The following is an 18,582-nucleotide window of genomic DNA, read 5'->3' on the forward strand; positions in this document are numbered from 1 at the left end:
ACTGAGCAAAGGAAGGTAGGCGATTATTTAGGAGCTGATAAAACATACATGCCCCCTGCCTACTGTGCTCAGTGATAATGGAATTTTCCTGGTCATTATTTCCCTCTCAAACAAGTTCTGTGGCTGGAGGATCTAACTGGACAGTACTAAATGGGCAGGCGATTGTCCTCAAAGTCCAGCCAGACCTTGGGCTAATGGCCACTCTCTGTGCCCTTCAGTGCTTCTCCTAGGTCCCCCCATCCTGAATGGACTGACAGACATTCCCTCTCCTCTCACCTGTTTCTTCAGAACACTGGGGTTAACTGCATTCATTGTGCAGCCACATGCCAGACACGGGATCCAAGCAGGACAGACAGACAGGCTCCCTGTTCTGTTGGAGCTCGCATGCCTGTGGAGGGAGACTAGCTTCAAGTGTGTCTGCCACTTCCAGGGCCATCCGGAGTGACAGGAGCTTCCCAGTGGGGAGCACTGCCGAGGCAGGAAGGCAGGGTGGTTGGCGGGCGCTGGCTGGGTGGGAAAGGCCTCTTGTTGAGGCAACACTGGAGTAAATGTGAACAGAAATGCATTTGAGCTGAGACCCGAATGTTGTGAGGTACTCATACCAAGACTGAGAACAATGTACAGGCAGAGAGACAAACAAGGGCCTGAGCAGGTGGACAGTCCCCAAAGTAGGTGAGGCCAGGACACAGAGAGTGAGAAAGGAGTACAATACAAGGTCAACAGGAAGCAGGGGTCAGAGGAAGGAGGCAGGGTCCATGTGATGGGGTGAGGACTATCGATGAGGTGAGGGCCAGATGATAGGGTGAGGGCCAGATGATGGGGTGGGGACCAGATGATGGAGACAGGGTCCAGATGATGGAGGTAGGGTCCAGATGATGGGGTGGGGACCAGATGATGGAGACAGGGTCCAGATGATGGAGGCAGGGTCCAGATGATGGAGGCAGGGTCCAGATGATGGAGACAGGGTCCAGATGATGGAGGCAGGGTCCAGATGATGGAGGCAGGGTTCAGATAATGGAGGCAGGGTCCAGATGATGGAGGCAGGGGCTAGATGATGGAGGCAGGGTCCAGATGATGGAGGCAGGGTCCAGATGATGGAGGGCAGGGGCTAGATGATGAAGGCATGGTCCAGATGATGGAGGCAGGGGCTAGATGATGGAGGCAGGGTCCAGATGATGGAGGCAGGGTCCAGATGATGGAGGCAGGGTTCAGATGATGGAGGCAGGGTCCAGATGATGGAGGCAGGGGCTAGATGATGGGGTGAGGGCCACATGATGGAGGCAGGGGCTAGATGATGGAGGCAGGGGGCAGATGATGAGGGCCTTGTGGATATAAGGAGTTTCAATATTACACGTTGAGAGATGGAAAACCACATTTGGGGTGAGACCAACGTGAGCAAGGGAAGAGAAGAGCAGGAGAGACTGGGGGGGGAGCTGCCATCATCCATGTGATAAACCGCTGCTCCTGGCACAGAAGTGAGAGCACAGATTTGCAATGTGTTTTGGAGGGAAAGCCTGCAAGACCCACTGACAGGGTGGAGGTGGGGTGAAGGAAGGAGAGGGCGAGAAGGCCCATTGGTTTGCTCAGCCCAAATGTTGAAAGATTTGTTAGTTTGTCAAATACTTGTTAGCACCCATTATGTGACAGGCACACAGCTAGACCTTCTGGTCACACCAAGGAGCCAGGAGCTATTCAGGGCTTGAAGTGAGGGTGAAAAGCCAGTCAGCAAGCACCGGTCAGTGCTGAGATAGATATAACCCTTTGTCTTTTTCTGTATTCTAATAACTTTTCAAAGGAAATAAATAATTATAATACAATGAGATCAAGGTTCCAGTAGGTAATTGCCTCTTTGGAAACTCAGAAGAGAAAGAAATCAGTTCCAGGAGTGGGGGCAGGGCCTGAGAGTCACAGAAGACCTCACAAAGGAGGCTTGAGTGACCAGGGTTCTCCTGATGGATGCGCCCAGGGAGGAAGCTGGGAGCACACCCGAGGCACACGGCACGTGGCCATGGGGGTGTGCAGAGAGTTGGGTGGGGGGAGATGAGGGACAGATCACAAGAGACTTGTCCTCCTTGCTGAGGAGTGGAGATTAGCACGGAAGTGATAAAGAGCCCAACAAGGGTTAAGCAGGGGGTGTGGGATCACGTTCAGATTTTAGAAAGAAGAATTGAAGGAAGGAAAAGGAGACCGCTATGAGGCTTGGTCGAATATGGTAACAATGAGTTTGAAGAGGAGGGCAGCTCCTCATCGCAGGACCCTGTGGGGGCAGGGCAGGGAGCTGAGCCATGCCAGCTAAGGCGTTAGAGAAACACACGAGCAGGAGGAAAGAAGGGAGAGACAATAGGACGGTGTGTGCGGAGGTGAGAAACGGTGCCCCTTTTCCACAGTGAGGGGAGACCGTGGAGAACGGGCCACGGGTGTATCTAATCCCTCATAATTCTGTCTGAGGCCTGCGCGTGTGTCAGTTCCGTAGTGGCTACTCTGAAAAAGAATGAAGAATGAAATCATTTTAAAAAAGAGTCTTCTTACTGCAGAAAACCCGAGAAAGGGGGCAACCCCCTTGTAAAGGGGACAAACGTAATCAAAGTGAAGACTCCAGAACTCTCCCAAATTTGACAAAGGCAAACAAAGTCATTATTAGTGAAGGGGTGTTTGTTTGGTTGGCCTGTTTTTTGGGGTCAAATCATCAAGACTCACACTTTTTGCCAGGCCAGGCTCTAAGGTGCTCCACCTGGATTCATTCAGTTCTCACGACACCCCATATTTTCCAGCCCATTCTACAAAGGAGAAAACAGCCGCAGAGAGGTCAACCTGCACGGGGTACAGAGCCAGAATTCAGACCCAGAATATCTGGTCCCAGAACCGTCGCCCCAAAGCACTCAGGGTGCTCCGTGGGTGGAAGGCCTAAGAGAGCGGTTGAACTCGGCACTGGTGTTAGTCAGGCTAGGCTGATCCCCAGCATAAGCCCCAGGGCTCCAGCTTCAGCCCCAGAAGCTGCTTCTCCCTGATTTCGCTGCTCACTGCGGTCAGCCCGGGCTCTCTGCTCCACGCAGTCATGCAGGGCACCTCAGTCTCTGCTCCCAGGCTCTTGGAGTCCTTCCCTGGGTCCCTTGCCTCTGGCCAGATGAGCAAGCAGAAAGGAGAGGACCCTGGCCCGCACTCACTCCTGCCCCTCAGAGACAGAGGGTGTTGGGAAGGTCATCTAGCTCATGCAGGAAGAGTGTGGTGGGCCTCCTGGGAAGCTCTGCCTAGGCACTGGTCTTTAGGGACTTTGGTAGGAGAAACCTGGCAAGAAGGTAACCTGAGAGGCAGAAGACACCGATTCTGGCCCGAGTCTACTCGTGGCTAGCTAGGTGACCTCCAGCAAGAGGCCCTAGATTCTTATCAATAAAGCTAGGGACTTCAATCAGGTGGTGCTCCTCAAGATTCTTCTCAACCCAGAAAGGCCATACAATAAAGCATTGTTTTTTTTATTTTTAATAACCGTGGTGCCTTTATCATTTCTATATTGATGATCTATTTGTGCTTTTGTTCAAAATTGCAGCCATAATTATAACATCGATTCTGAGGGAGCACACTATCTATTTTCCTTTAACAGTCGATATCTGGTAACACATCATATCTGCATACTCTAGGGGAAGAAAGAGTCTCCAACTTTTATTAGGACTAGTTACTTGAAGCAATTAATTCAATTGGGGAAAATACAGATACCTATTTGCTACTGCCTTGAGCCAGGTGTAAGTAATAAACATAATGTTCTCCAACCAGATTATTTGTGGTGATCTGATTTTTGTACAACACAGTACTTACATCTGTTAGAGGCGTCTGAGCATGCCAGGTTAGCAAGGTGAGAACTGTCAAGAAAATATATATCCAGAGCAGCAGCGTTAATAACTGCCGCCTGCAGTTCCACTCTGTGCCCTCGCAGCCAGAGAGCTTTGGTTTCTGAAGTGAGTGATATTATGGTAACCACTGGGATTTTGCAAGTTGGGGTGGTTTGAGAGCCAGGGCAAGGTTTGGACAGGCAGGGTGGAGAGACCTGGGGCTGAATAAGATGTTATAAACCTCCAGGAGAGATGGCAGGAGGCAGAGACTCTGTGATGGGATTCTTATTTTGGAAAAAAGAAAAAAGATTTTTTAAAAAAGTTTATACATCTCCAGATTCAGAGCCATCACAGGAAAGTAGGGCTAGAAGGAAAGTAGAGCACAGGCCAAGGGTGCTACCGTGTGTGCCCCTGCCTGGGGGTTCTACATCCGGAGAACACCAGACCATGGTCCCCTCTACCACCGTCACTCTCACCCGCCCCCCATTTCCCACAAATGGCGGGGACCCTCTCCCACTCCTCCTCTTCAGTCTGTCCTCTTGCATCTCAGTGGAAGTATTCTTTGCAAAACACACATCAGTGATGTCCCCTCCTTGCCTAACACCCCTCGGCTCCCACAGCTCACACCCGAGTTTAATGCAGCCTGCAAGGCCCTGGGTGATTGCCTCCCGGGCCCCGCGGCACGCACTCCTGCCCCACTCGAGCTGCTGTGTTCAGCCGCTCTGTCCTTTTCAGGAGAAGCAGTGAGTCCAGTTGATGATCCGATCAAAATTCCAATGACTGTGTCATTTCCCTACCCCTCCTGATTCAGGAGGACGCTTTCTAGTGTATTAACAATTGAACTCATTGCTGGAAAAGTAGAGACGCTTCTCCTTTCAGGCACCTGAGGGCTGAAGAAAAACACGTCAGGCCTGTTACTTGGGAGTGCTTGAAAATAGGCTTCTCCCACGTTCCCTGGCTTCTCAGACCCCCTGCCTGTGTGTTTGCTGTTGGGTGATTTGGACCTTAGCTCAGTGTCCCACTCAGGGCCTCCCCGATGGGTCTCTTTGGCCTGTTGTGCGCTCGCAGAGTGTCCCGGGTTTCCTGGCCGTGGCACTTACCATCACTACACTTTGGCACCTGCCTGTGATTCTCTGGTGCACGTTTGCTTCCCGCACTAGACCAGAGCGCTGACAGGACAGGTCTGATCTGGGAGCTCCTAGCGTTGGTCCCAGCACGGGTGCCAACATGGAGTAGTGCTCATAAAGCATTGCGACCAAGGAGCCAACATCTTGGGGGTCATGTCCTCGTCACACTTTCCCATGACCCTCATGGGCTCACCCCTCCGGCTGTGCTGCCCCTCCAGCCCCTGCACAGCTGGGCCACAGGACTCCTAGAGGGACTCAGGATCTGAGTGCATAGCACCAGATACATTGTGGGTGTCCAGCAGCCCTGGCCCAGATGCCCTGACTACATGGGGCAAGAAATGACCCCAAAGGAGGGTCCACAGCAGGCCATGGTGCAGCTCTGCATGGGACAAAACATTCCCTCATCAGCACAGGGCTCCTGTGCCCCCAGATGGGGGTCATCAGCCCGACCTGCTTTCCAGTACTTCCCAAACCTGACCATTGTCCAGAAACACTCTGGGTTTTATCATAAGCATACATTCCTGGGCCCACCCTAGATCTACTGGATCAGGGCCTCCACCAGTGGAGCCCAGGAATCTGTATCTTTAGCTAACTCTGTGAGCCGCTCCTGGCCAGCACTCCATCCTCTTTCACCTGAGATCCTTGGGCACAGGAAACACAGCAAGCACAGCGATAATCACAGCCCAAGGCAGAAAGCACAGTGGAAACCTTTGGGGAAAGACCAGTGGGGAGGCCTCTGCCTGACCTGTCCAGGTCTGCACTGCATGGGGGACTCTCTGATGGCTCTCATGGAGGCCTGAACCTCCTGCTCCGCTCCTCCTCCCTCCATAAGAGAGCTGAAGATCCGTACCATCTGCTGGTCACTCTGGAGTTGGTCTGGGATTTAATTGAGTGCCATCATGGTCTTTACCATTAACACTTCTAGAAGGCATTTACTACTGGACAGACACTATTCTAGAATTTTACACGTATTATTTTATCTAATAAACAGGAACAATGAGAGGCCAGTGATAGATAGAATGCCCACCCCCTTCTTAGAGCATTCTAGAAGGAACACCAACCCCAGAGCCAGCCCTGCACAAAACCCTGCACAGATTTTGGCTCTCAGAGATTGGATCACACCTCTCTGTACCCACCTCTGTGTGCTTCCGGGGGTTCCAGAGCCTGGGGCCTGCAGACAGCCAGCTGGTCTCCTCAGACCTCAACTGGGAGCGCAACAATCCTCAGACACCAGCAGATGTCCCCCAGGTGATCCTGACCCTTCTCCCTCTGTCTAGAATTTCAGCCACAGACCTGAAGCCTGGCCTAAGCAGGGCAGCCCCTCACAAAGTGCTTTCCGTCTGAATGAGGTGGGAAATGTGGTTCTTTGGAAGTGAGGATTAGGTTTGGAGGTGAGGATAGGGAGGAAAAGGTCAAGGCTAGAATTAGGCCACTGTTGTTTGGAGATAACCCACTAATTTCTGGATTACGTTTGTATTGTATGTTATAGTTTACAGAATGCATGGAATATATTGAGCCTTTTTAATCCTCTGACATCACCATGAAGGAAGCTTATTAGCTTCATTTTGTAGCCGGGGGTCAATAACTTGCTGAGGTTGTGCAGGTTGACCTACGGCTTAAACCCAGACCTTCTGTCTCTGGCATTGTTGCTCTTCGACACCTCACACACAGGCGGATAAGAGCTTGTGGAAGAAAATAACGAATGAACAAGTCTCCCTGTCTAAACACTGCAAAGGATGTAGAAATAAGTGATATTTCAGTTCCAGGGACTTGAAGGTGATATTTCCCATCATCTCTCTCCTTACACCCACAACCAGAGTCAGATGGTGGAGGTTGATTAGCACCCATTGCTGGGCTGACAAGAATAGATGGGTTACATTTCAAACGGTGTCAGTGGTAGCTGAAAGGCAACAGAAGGCTCCAGTCTCCCAGAGCACAGTTCAGGGCCCAGGCCTAGCTGCTTCTGCAAAGCATCCCACAGAAGCGCTAACTTTTAATTCATACCACCAAGGAGCTATTTGATTGTTTCCTGGAAATGCTAATAATGCAAAGCTCATAAATACTAATGAAACACTATAGATTAGCGGAGCTCAGCAAGTAACCTAGGGGGCCTAGAAGAGAATTCTTAGATTAAAAAAATATAAAGAATACCTTTTAATCGAATTTTCCCCAGACTGGGTTCCCAAATGTTAATGAATACTCTCTTTGGCTGTGGAGAGCAGACTCAAATAAGTACCTTTAGGAATGCAGAAGTGAGTTATTGACTTAGCTTTAGCTTAAAAAGAAATCTATTTAGTCTAAGGCTGTTTTAGGTGCCATGGGATGGAGGAGTTTAATACAGGTGGGAGGGGTACGAGTACCAGGGACATTGAGATAAACACATAATTCAAATGCAGGCATCTATTTCAGCAAGCTAAGCTGCCTAAGTTGGAATTTGCTTATTATGTTTGTCTTTCACGACATGATCCTTCAACATAGTAACTCCCTGGAATACACAAGGCCCCATGATATCGAGACCACACCTTCGTCATTTGTTGCTGAATCCACACCTGGCACAGAGCATGGCATGTATTAGATGTCCAATTAATGTTGGGTGGGTTGGCAAAGAGCTCTCTCAAACATTTTCCAGAGCTTTTACATCTTGTTATCTTCTCCTAAACGGCAGCTCTGATCACAGGGTTCACCTGTCATAAAGCTCCCAAATAATCTTCACCCCCATCTCTACCCTGGCCACTGCTTGCGCTTCTAGCTTGTCTGCCAATCTTCTCTTCCACCCTGAGCCCCAGGGCCATCAGGAGATGTCCTCTTCTCCTGCTCATATTCTAGAAATTTCTCTGCCTGGAATATTTGGACATCCTTTTCACCCATATTTCTCCATCAAAATCCCACTTCTCCAAAGGTCCTCAGTGACCTTTAGTGACTCCACCTTCATGAAAATTGTTACAATATTCTCTAAGGCTTCAACACCCTTCCTCTCTCTGGTGGACCCCAAAGTGGGCCCCAAATGCCCTTCCATAACTGTGGGGTGTTGTCATCTCATGTGAGTCACAACAGTTCTGTGCAAGGAGCACTCAGTTCTAGGAAGGCTGTGTACAGGATCCAGTTAGAAAAAAGCACCAAAGTCTTCCCACAGCAGAGCAGAAAAATTCACCACCAGATGAGCTCAAAACACTGGGCCACACAGAGCAGACACAAAAGCAAAGGTCCGGACCAAAGGAGAAGAAAACACCCAACAGAGGCCAGTGGCCGACAGAACACTGAGGGCTGCAGACCCCCAGGGTGCTTTTCCCCACATTCCCAGACCCCTGGGGGCTCGGGCGGAGCCTCCAGCCAGGGGACATGGCTTCTCAGAGCACTTTTCTTTGTTGAGTTTGGGCAGCCAGCTGCTTTCTATAAACCTGCACTCGGGCAGGACTTGGGTCTTATGCTATGTTTCTTTATGCATTTGGAAAGTGTCTAACAATGGGAAATAAATCTCTTTGCAGTCTTTTCTACGATAGACTGGGATCAATGTTTAAGTCAGTCTGGGGAATAGCCAGGAATTGTAAGATTCTGCCAATCCTGGGTTGCTTGCCAGAAGTGGGTTAATTCCATACAAACGAATAGGCCCCAGAGCAACACCTGTGAACAGCTCAACCCTTGGAGATCTGGAACAAAACTCCCCAGAATGAGCAAAGTCAGCTCCCCAGTCACTGCATGACCTGTGCTTCCATCTCTTCAGCTGGGGATGAGAGATAAGGCACCTTCTTCAGGAGAGTGCAGTGAAGGTTAAATGAGATCATAGGTGCACAGTGCCTGGCATATAATAGGTGCTTAATAAAAGTTAGCTGAAATTACTCCTGTCCTCTTATAGCATTACTTCAGTCTCTATGGGTCAAAGGGCCCAAGAGTAGGTGCCAATTTATATAGTTGCAAAAATTGTGTAAATAATGGCATCCAGGTTGGGACCACATGCCAGCAGAATAGGACTGAGGTCAGATAGGGCCTGGATGGGTGTCCAGGCACTGGGTATATGAGACATTTATAGAGCACGTTATCCAAGGAATTAGACCTTAAAGGACAACCATGGGGGTGCCATGTGTAACACACCACCGCGGAGATTCATGCCTTTAGGCTCCCGCGTAAGGTAAAGAAATTAAGCCTGAGCTACCCTGGCATTCTGGCCCCGGGCTCCCTGGTGCTTCTGTCCACAGGGTCTGGAGAGCCAGCCCCTCATCCGAACCCTGGTTATTCACATTGATTCACTTATCCAACAATTTTTGATCCCTTACTCTGTACCAGATCTGATATAATAGTGATGTTTGTATAGTAAACCCAATATTGTGTGTGTACATAGCGAGAACTAGCTCGTACTTATTGACTAAATGCACTCATTTACCTTCTTCATTGAGTGGCAATAAAATTTCAGCAAACTATTTGAAATCCTCAATTCCTTCCCTCCCCTTTCTAAACCTAAAATCTCTGATGCTACTAAAATTATAGGGCTGAGGATGGAGCTCAGTGCTGGAGTGCTTTCATGGCACGTGCAAGGCCCCAGGTTCAACACCTAGCAGCACAAAACAGCCAGTCAGAATAATACATAAAATTAGAAACCTTCCCACTGCATGTCTCTTGAATTCTGCTTTTCTCTCTTCAGGTGCTATTGATGGCATGCCCAAGCCCAGAGCTGAAAGAGGAATAAATTCCAAGTGGCCACGGTTGTGTCCTCTTGAGCCCAGGACTTGCTAGTGAGTGTCTTGCTGGTCACATGCTGGTCACTTGCTAGTGAGCCCCCTACAGCCCGGCACCATGGAGAAAATCATCTCCTTCTTCAACTCCATCTGGGACATCATCCTGACCAAGCACCAAGAGGGCATCTTCAACACCATCTGCCTGGCCGTCCTGCTGGGGCTGCCACTCTTGGTCGTTCTCACACTCCTTTTCATCTGTTGCCATTGCTGCTGGAGCCGGTCAGGCAAGAGTGGACCACAGCCGGAGCAAAACAAGAGGAAGAAGAAGAAGAAGAAGGATGAAGAAGACCTCTGGATCTCTGCCCAGCCCAAGCTTCTCCAGATGGAGAAGAGGCCATCGCTACCTGTCTAGCTAGGCAGGAAGCTGGCGTCCTCCCTCTGGGGCCAAGACTCCTCCCAGCTGCACAGAGACTAGGGAGAAGGATCCCTGAAGAGACGCACTCATGTCCACAGACTAACTACTCGGCCAAGGAACCAATCTCAGACTGAGTGTCCCCAAGGAGGGTACTTCCAGGGGAGCACATGGACAAGTCCTGCACTGTCTTGGCAGCTCTGTGTCCAGTAGCCATGCTCTTTACCACAGTCCCAAGCAAGCCCTTCCATCTGCCTCTGCCACACCCCGTACCCAAAAGCACTGAGAACCTTAGTTCATCCATCTCGACACAGCTTCCAAGTGCGCCCACACACCCATCACACATGTGAAAATTCAGGCAACAGGCACAATGGCACGTATATTCTGTCCATCAGGCAGCTGTTGAACATGTGCTTTGTGCAGGACAGTGCATTATATACACTGGCCAAAATGTCTTGTGGGAAGGCGGCTAGACTTAGGCACATATACACAATTACACAGCCAGGCAAGGCCCCTGTGCACTGTCTGTTCCATATTTCAGCCAGGTTGGAAATGTGTGCTTTCCTGTTCCTGTACCTACACTCTTACTGGAAATTCTGGCAACCTGGTACTGTCCCCATTCCAGTGCAGATAGATGCAGACACAGTTCCTGTGCTTCTGACCCCTCCCCTGTGCCCATGTAAAGTCTGATGGATCAAAATTCACTGAAAGCTCTTTTCTTGCAATGTCGTTCTCATTACCACTGATGGGTGTTTAATGTGGTCCAAGACCTCTTTGGGACACTACCCCATCATCACTCGGCAAAGTGCCCTTTTCCAAGCAAAAACAAACAGCTCTTGGCAGTGATGCTAAAAAGCTATGGAAACCCCTCACCCACTTCAGTGGGCTGGAGTTGTGTACCTGTGCAATGAATGTTTTCCAGATGGAAAGGTCAGATGCTACACCTGAGCTAGATGTCCTCTTCCTACCAAAGATTTTCATCAGGGAAGGAATTAAGACAATCACCAGCACAGTCTCCAAGAAAGCACACTGGGAATGATTTCATGTGGTTGTAATGGGTGCTTGGTATGTTGCAGGAGGTACCCAGAAGTAGTAGTTGAAATGAAAGTTGGAAGTAGCTATAAAGAAGTTTATTAATATTTATCTTGAAGCTCAGGCAAGTATCTTGCACACAGTAGATACTCATAACTGTGGTTGCTGTTGGATGCATGGTGATGTTAAGGGTAAACTCATGATACCTCGCCAATTCCCCTCAAGTGGCCTTCTAAGAGAGCCCACTGATGGCCGCAATGGCTGGAACTAGGGTGTTGGGTTCTGTGGGAGAGTACGTGCAGAACCAAGGGGCGAGAGGACACGCAAGCTCAGTCCGCAGAGAGTGGAGCAGGGCTCCTCCCCACCGGGCTGAGGTGGGAGGCACAGTTAATCGCTATATGATGAACCAGTTGGCATTTTGATTGTATTATGACCACATTACAAAGACGGATCATTTCCAATTGAGAGTAGGATGTACTCTCACAATTCATTTTCAGATCTAGGGAGCTCTCGAAGTATTTTCCCATGGAAGTTTTTCTAGTCAGTGGCAAAAATCGCTGTCTAATAGCACAGCTAAACTATGACATTTATAATAGCAAAAACCTAAATTCATTAGGACTGTGTGAATGGAGAGATGTACTCAGTTTGCTCTCTTGGGCTACCTGGTACTCTCCTGCCTCCAGGTACACTCCAGGCCTAAGGAGGGTGGGATCTGGTGGTGACCAGGGTCTAAGAGAGAACTCGGTGCACCTGACTTAGGCCTGCACATATCCTTAGCCAGTCATGTTGGCCCTCTGACTCTAGGGTGAAATTCCCTAGGCACTGGCCTCCACTCTTAGACCCCTTTGACCCAAAGAAGGGGCACTGTCTGATTCTGTATCCCCTTGTCACATGAAGAACTTGTAGAGCATCTGGCTGTCTCCCGCGTGTCACAGGATGGCCAGTCATCTCCCCACACCACATGCTGCTCACCAGGATCAGTTGACCTTCCCATCTCTAGCTCTTAGTCCCTCTAACGTGGAAGACCTGGGAGAGATGTGGAAGCTGGCAGCAAGATGGGGTGTCAGGTATGTCCTCTGCTGCTCACCAGGATCAGTTGACCTTCCCATCTCTAGCTTTTAGTCCCTCTAACGTGGAAGACCTGGGAGAGATGTGGAAGCTGGCAGCAAGATGGGGTGTCAGGTATGATCTGGGGTGTGGATCACCAGGATCAGGGACCCTAGGAGTAACATGGTTTCCATGGCAACTGGCTGCTGCACTGAATTAAGACAGCAGCCAGTTGCCTGCCCTGACAAGGCCTCCATCTCCGGGCACAGGGCCCTGCCATCTCTTAGACGCATGGACTTTCTCCCACTCTGGGCACGAAACACCCAGAGAGGCACATCTCAGTTACCTCCGAAGCCCAGGATGCAGAAGGCCTCACCTGGGGGGCCTGTCTTTTCTGCACCTGGCCTCCCCAACACCTTATGGCGTGCCTAGGATAGGCTGGGACCATGGGGGCCCTCAGGTTGCTGGACACATGGCAGCATGGGGGGCCAGGGGTCACGCCTTCCGCCCGGCCTTCCCACTCTGCCTTGCCTCTCCATGCCCCTCTTCTTCTCCTTGTGCCAGGCCAGCGCAGCCATCAGTCCCCGCCCCGTTCACTCTGTATCCCAGCCTCTGTCCCAGAACTGCCTCTGGCAACCAGTGGGACCTTGGGACCTGTGCCCACATGGCTCATCTGGGGGTGGGGTGAAGTTAATGGGGGACCAAATTAGGATCTGTAAAGAAGAGGCCTCAACCAGCGCAGCCTCGGGGAACGGTCCCCAGGCCAGGATTCTGAGCCTCAGCCAGACCCAGACGGCAGTCAGAGGAGATCTTCCCTCCTTTGCTCAGTCGCTGTTTGCATTTCTGGGGGGAAGGGAAAGGAAGAGGAAAAGGTAGAGAAAGAAAACTCCCCTTCTCAAGAAGAATATAAATGATCAAAGTTGTATATTTTTCAGTATCTTTTCTGTAAAATTCAAATATGCATAAAAGAAAAATTTATTTAAATAAATATTTTGAAAATCAAAAGTTATGTCTCACCTCCTTGCTGGCTGGAGTCAATTACTTCCTTAACCTCAGGCATTACTGTCCCTGGGCCAGCCCTCAGAAATGATGGGGGCAGGGACTCACTCTGGACACAAAACCCAGCCCTGCCGGCTCACAGCCTCCCCCGAGCAGAGTCATAGGTCAAAGGACCAGGAACCTGGCTTTCTCACCCCTCTTTGCTAAGCAGACAGCCTCAGAGACCAAACTCCTCAGAGGTACCAGCTGCGGAAAAACACACTTATGTTCCCTGGCAACACTAAGAGAACTTTCCCTTCTCTGAGGTCAATCAATGGCTTCTCACAGAGAAAGGTGAAATAGCAAGGACCGAAGCAAAAATCCACCTCTGAGCTGATCTGGTGCTGGGAAGGGAAGGATCAAGAACGTCTAGAGCAGCCACCAGGGATGAGATATGAGTATATGCCTGTGTGTGTGTGTGTGTGTGTGTGTGTGTGTGTGTGTACACATGCACACACATGTGCACACTTGAATGTATGTTTAAACGTACACCTTTTTTTTTTCAAGTCATCCAGAGCTTTGCATTGGTTATGGAATGAAATGATTTAGATCCCAATTCCTCTCCTATGATGCTGAGAATTGCTATTAAAGCAGAAGCCACCAGAGCACGCTGCCCAATACAATGCTCTCTCCACACTGTCCAGTGTGGAAACGTAGGCCACGGTGGCTGTTTAAATCATTAACATTAAATCAAAGTTCCACTAGCTCAGCTCTGCCAGCCATGTTCCAAGTGTTCAACAGCCTCATGTGGCCAGCGGCTCACACCCCGGACAGCATAGGTCTACAATCTCATGGGGAACAGCTGCCAAACACACTGGCCAAACTCCATGCCGACTATATTCTAACCAGGCTTAGGAAGGGAGGCCCGTGGGACAGGCTCCCATTTGCCCTGTCTCCCCTCAGGCAGGCTCCTTCTGAAGTTCTACTTGATTCCCTGTCACCACACACCCATGACAACCAGGCAACAGAGACTTCCCACGGCTTCCCCTTCATTCCTCCAGGACATTCCAAAACTGTCCAGTGCAGTTAGGGATGTTGCCCAGCAACCAGCAGGGAGGGAGCAGCCACTGCACACCTGAAGGGCGCCCCCGCTGGTGAGGCCAGCCCTGCCACCAGGGTGTGCCTGTGGGTTCCCACAGCACCATCCTCCTCCTGCACTCTCAGCCCACAAGGGCACCTCTGCACTGGCCTTGCCTGTGACTTCAACACAATTCCCAAGTTCAAAGTCACATTTCTACTAGGCTGAGCAAAGAATCCCTGCAGCCAGCGTTCTGTTTCTGTCATAGTTCAAAGGGACGTTTCCAGATGCCCTCATGGACAGCCCCACTAAGTGGTGCTTTACTCAGGAATAGCGGCCTGCGTCCCTTCTCACAGCTATTGGTTCCATAAACGGTCTGGACCTTGTACTATGTGCCACACACACTGGGTACCAGAGGTACAAAGCTGTCCAGAGGGGCTCACAGCCTGACTGAGGGGACAGGCAAGCAAAGAGACCACCACGATACAGCGTGGTCCCTGTTTCCTTAGAGGAAAGCCCCAGGGCTCGGGTCAAGACAGGCTGACAGGAGACCACGTGAGCACCATGGACAGCGCATGGTAGGAGATGGGCAGGAGGGCCGTCTGCATGGTGGACATTGTAAAGGTGCCCCCTGGAATAGTGGTACAGGGGGCAGCTGACAGGACCGTGCAGAAGCCATCTGAGCTCTCTGGAGTCACAGGTGCTGCCAGTTAGGACTCAGGAGGAGGGTGGTCCACCCCATGCCAACTCCGGCTCTCACTGGCTACGTCCTTCAGGTCCATGTATCTTTCTGCAAGACTTATCTGCAGAGTGGAGCTGGTGACGTCCCTGTCTCATGAGGGTGAAAAGAGTAAAGCAGATAACGCATGTTAAGCATCTAGCACAGGGCCTGGCTTATAAAAAGTGCTCAGTAAAAGTCAGGTGTTGTTAATAAGAAGAGAAGGAAAGTCACGAGAGGGCTGTGTCCCAGGAGTTGAAAGAGGAAAAACTTTCAGGAAGAAAGCCAAGGCCAATGGGGCAGAACAACGCAGGCGGACCACACGCAATGGTGACTCACCCTGATTTTAACTAACCTCTCCCTTTCTCGCTCTTTCTCTTTCTCTTTCTTCCATTTGGGAAACATACGATCCCATGAACCACCTTAGAGCTGGCTAGAGTTACACCCCTAGCAAGGAGAAAAAGAGAAAAGAAACACAAAACTCAAAAGTTTTGAGTGAAATTATAAAGACTAAAGATTCAGACCCACTCTCTTACTATCCCAGAGGGCTTTGCAATACTTAGAGCCTGTTCATCACCTTATTTGATGTCCACATCATAAATGAAGATGATACCCATGGAAGGGAGCCCATTACCTGGCCTGGGATGGAAACCGGAGTCTCAGGCTCCTGTCCCAGTGCACCCACACACCAAGACCCTGGTCCATGCTGATTTGGGCTCCTCCAGATTGTTGGACTTGCAGGCGCACCTCCTTTGAGTCAGAAACTTACCGAATGCAATCAGCCATAAGCCTGTGAAGAGCCCAAATGTCTCCTTCAGATGTTCCACGGCAAGCCCCATCTGCCTCCTTAGCTGTCTCTAAGCCTAATTGTCCTTACTCACCAAAATAAAGAACTGTTTTCATTTCATTCCCTTCTTTTATTCAAATTATAATACTACTGCAGTACTATTGTTTTTTATTTTGCCCTTATAATTACACTGCAGTTCATCTATTTTATAGAACAAACAGGCTTTGCGGGCTAACCTGGGAACCTAACATCTCTGCATAACATTGGAATTAGAACCGAAAGCTTTTCCCCCAGGGAAGCAAACAACTAAAAGGAGGACTTTGGGAAGCATTTGAAAACTTGGAACTGCTTGAAATTCCTTCCAGGGGTGCTCCCTGCACCTCCCGGCTCTCTGCTCAGCCTGGTACACCAGGTCTCTCTGGGCAACCTCTTCGAGGTAGCACCACTTACCTACTTGTGAATTGATCCAGCAACAACACTGCCTGAGCAACCACCAAGTGCAGGTGGATGTTGAGATGAGCCACCCTGGCTGACCCTCCATACAGCGTTACCCAGAAGGAAGAAAAGTGAGAAACCTGGTCTCCAAGTTATGAAGAGAGAGACGCTAAGCCAAGAGGCTCCCAGAAGAACAACACTGCCATCTCCTGCCCAGGATGAGCATGAGGGCTCTGGCACCAGGCTGCAGGCCTCAGCTCTACTCCTCAACCAACTCCTAGGGGCAGGTGCGCCTTCCCGCCCTGGTGAAGGGATTAAGGCAGGACCTGGAAATTTGTTTAGCAGAGGCCCCTTTCCAGTAACTGACTAATTTTGCCAAGAGTTTGCTGTTCCTGCCTTTGCGTTTCTCCCATGTCCCATTTTCTTTTCACACCCACACCTGGTCTGTCTCCTTCCTTGATCACAATTCCTTAAATCATTCTCTACCCGGGCTCCTGCAGCACTTCCTAGCTGCGATAATCCTTGAATTGCTGACAATTTCAAGTTCAAAAACAGAGCTCTTGACCTCATCTGACTAACATAAACTTGGGACCCTTTCCCAGAGGAAGCAGCTGCGAAGAACACCGGACTCTAAGCTCCGCCAGGTGAGGACCATCTCCTCGCCTTGGGGCCCCTCCTCTTCAATCCTGTTGATTTTCCTTCCAAAGATCTGTTCCATCTGTGCCCTCCGCCCTTTCCCAGCCACAGGCCAAGAAAGTCATTACGTCGTGCTTGAACCTGTGAGTCTACCCTTCCCAAGGGTCCCCCAGAGGATTGTGACGTGGTGGCAGGTGCAGTTGTACACCTTCCGGGTCCTGCAGCACAGCCCAGTAACTGTGGTTGACCACAATTAATTGAACATTTCAAAATAGCTAGCAGAGAGGGTTCTGAATGCCTCCAACACAAAGAAACGATGAATGTCTGAGCGATGGATATGCCAATTACCCAGATCTGGTCATTGCACATTATATACACATATTGAGAGGTCAAACTGCACCCCTTAGATGTGTGCAATTAATATGTTTCAATTAAAAATAAAGATTTTTTTTAATTCCACCCCCTCCCGTTCTCTAGTCTGCCTCCAGACTGGTGATATTTTTTCAAAATACAAGCCTGACCATGTCACTGCAGAGTCTAGGAAGCTCCGCTGTCCAGGTGTGAGCAGCAGTCCTGGTCTCTGGTGGGATGTTGGAATCCCCTGGGGCGCTTTGAAAAGCTCCCATGCACAGGACTCACCTGAGACCCGTGGAAATGTCGTCTCAGAAGGGGAGGCGACCCTGGGCACATCAAAGCTCAGCGGACTGATGGGCAGTGCGAGCTGAGGGCCACCGAGGTGGTGTGGCAGGGGATCGCTGATCACTCCTGCAGACTGGCTCCGGAGCTCCCCACATCACTAGGTGCCCTGGCTCCCCCAGGGTCTGGAAGACCCGCCCTTCCAGACCTAAGGTTGATGCATCACCACGTTTTCTCCACACTGTGGCAGGATCAGTCTACCCACTCTGCTCGCCATAGCCCTGGTGACTCACTGTCCCCCAGGCTGCCACTGTCCTGGTTTGTTACCACACCGTCTCCCCACAGTCCACAGCCACTCTAGGGCAGCTGGGGTTCTACTCATCACTCACCTGTGTCCTGTGTGGAGCAGGTGGCACTCAGGGGACTCTGCCAAATGCTTGCACGACTCCGTCCTGTCCCTACCCTGGTGCCTGGCCTACAGTCCGACCCTCCTATATGAGCTTGTGTGTGCTCTGGTTTGTACTGAAGTGTCGGAATTGCTTCAAAACCTTGCTGGCTCAGAACCTGGCTCTAAGCAAGTGTCTCATGGGCCTGTATTCAGCCACCAGAGCAGGAGCTGCAGGTGGCCACATCAATACGAGGCTAGGCACACATGAGGGTCAGGGCTGGAATGCTTCCCACAGTCAGATAAACACCGTTCAGAACGAGCTTCCCAGACTTCCTTCCCTCCCCAGCAGAACTCTTGAAGGTCAGCTGAGTTCTCCGCCCCACCCACTCCTGTGGGCCAGTGTAGGTCCTGCATGCGAAAGAAGGCAAGAACCCACTCCAGTTCCCCACAAGTCCCTCATGGCAGGTGTCAAGAAAACCTGGCTCAGTGAACAGGGGGTGTGTGCCCATAATCTATTGCCATCGGACCCCTCCAAAGCAAAAAGACCATCAGTGGCTCCCCAGGTCAGGGCTACTCAGAGTAGTTGACAGCTGGCTGGAGCCCCCCGCCCACACCTATTGACTTAGAATATCTGGGGACAGGGCCCAGTCCATTTTTTAATGAGCACTTAAGTTTAAGAAGCATGTTAAAACTGAGGAGCACTGTCACCATCCCTGGCTCTGAGCAGTCCCTGGGTTGGATCCACTCTGCTGGCCTAGGAGGCATTTCTTTGCTGAAATTCCTTGACCTACTGGCATGGGCCCAAGGCTTCTGA

General features: G+C 50.5%; 1 protein-coding gene and 1 long non-coding RNA gene across 3 annotated transcripts in view; one reads left to right on the plus strand and one right to left on the minus strand.

The window, feature by feature from the left end:
* KIAA0040 overlaps positions 1-10,737 on the plus strand; it is a 31,202-nt gene extending 20,465 nt beyond the window's left edge. For both annotated transcript variants that reach the window (XM_079106831.1, XM_079106832.1), the window contains exon 2: positions 9,588-10,737. In XM_079106831.1, coding sequence (XP_078962957.1) covers positions 9,740-10,033 — 294 coding nt within the window. In that variant the 5' untranslated portion in view covers positions 9,588-9,739 and the 3' untranslated portion in view covers positions 10,034-10,737. The remainder of the gene's footprint in view (positions 1-9,587) is intronic.
* LOC306641639 lies at positions 1,400-16,211 on the minus strand. Its single transcript, XR_013758229.1, has 3 exons — positions 16,124-16,211; positions 15,521-15,676; positions 1,400-4,714 (listed from the first exon to the last, which is right to left on the minus strand). It is a non-coding gene; the product is annotated as an uncharacterized lncRNA (long non-coding RNA).
* Between the last annotated feature and the right edge of the window lie 2,371 nt (positions 16,212-18,582).

This window comes from Sciurus vulgaris (genome assembly GCF_902686455.1).
Source record: "Sciurus vulgaris genome assembly, chromosome: 12".
NCBI lineage: Eukaryota > Metazoa > Chordata > Mammalia > Rodentia > Sciuridae > Sciurus > Sciurus vulgaris.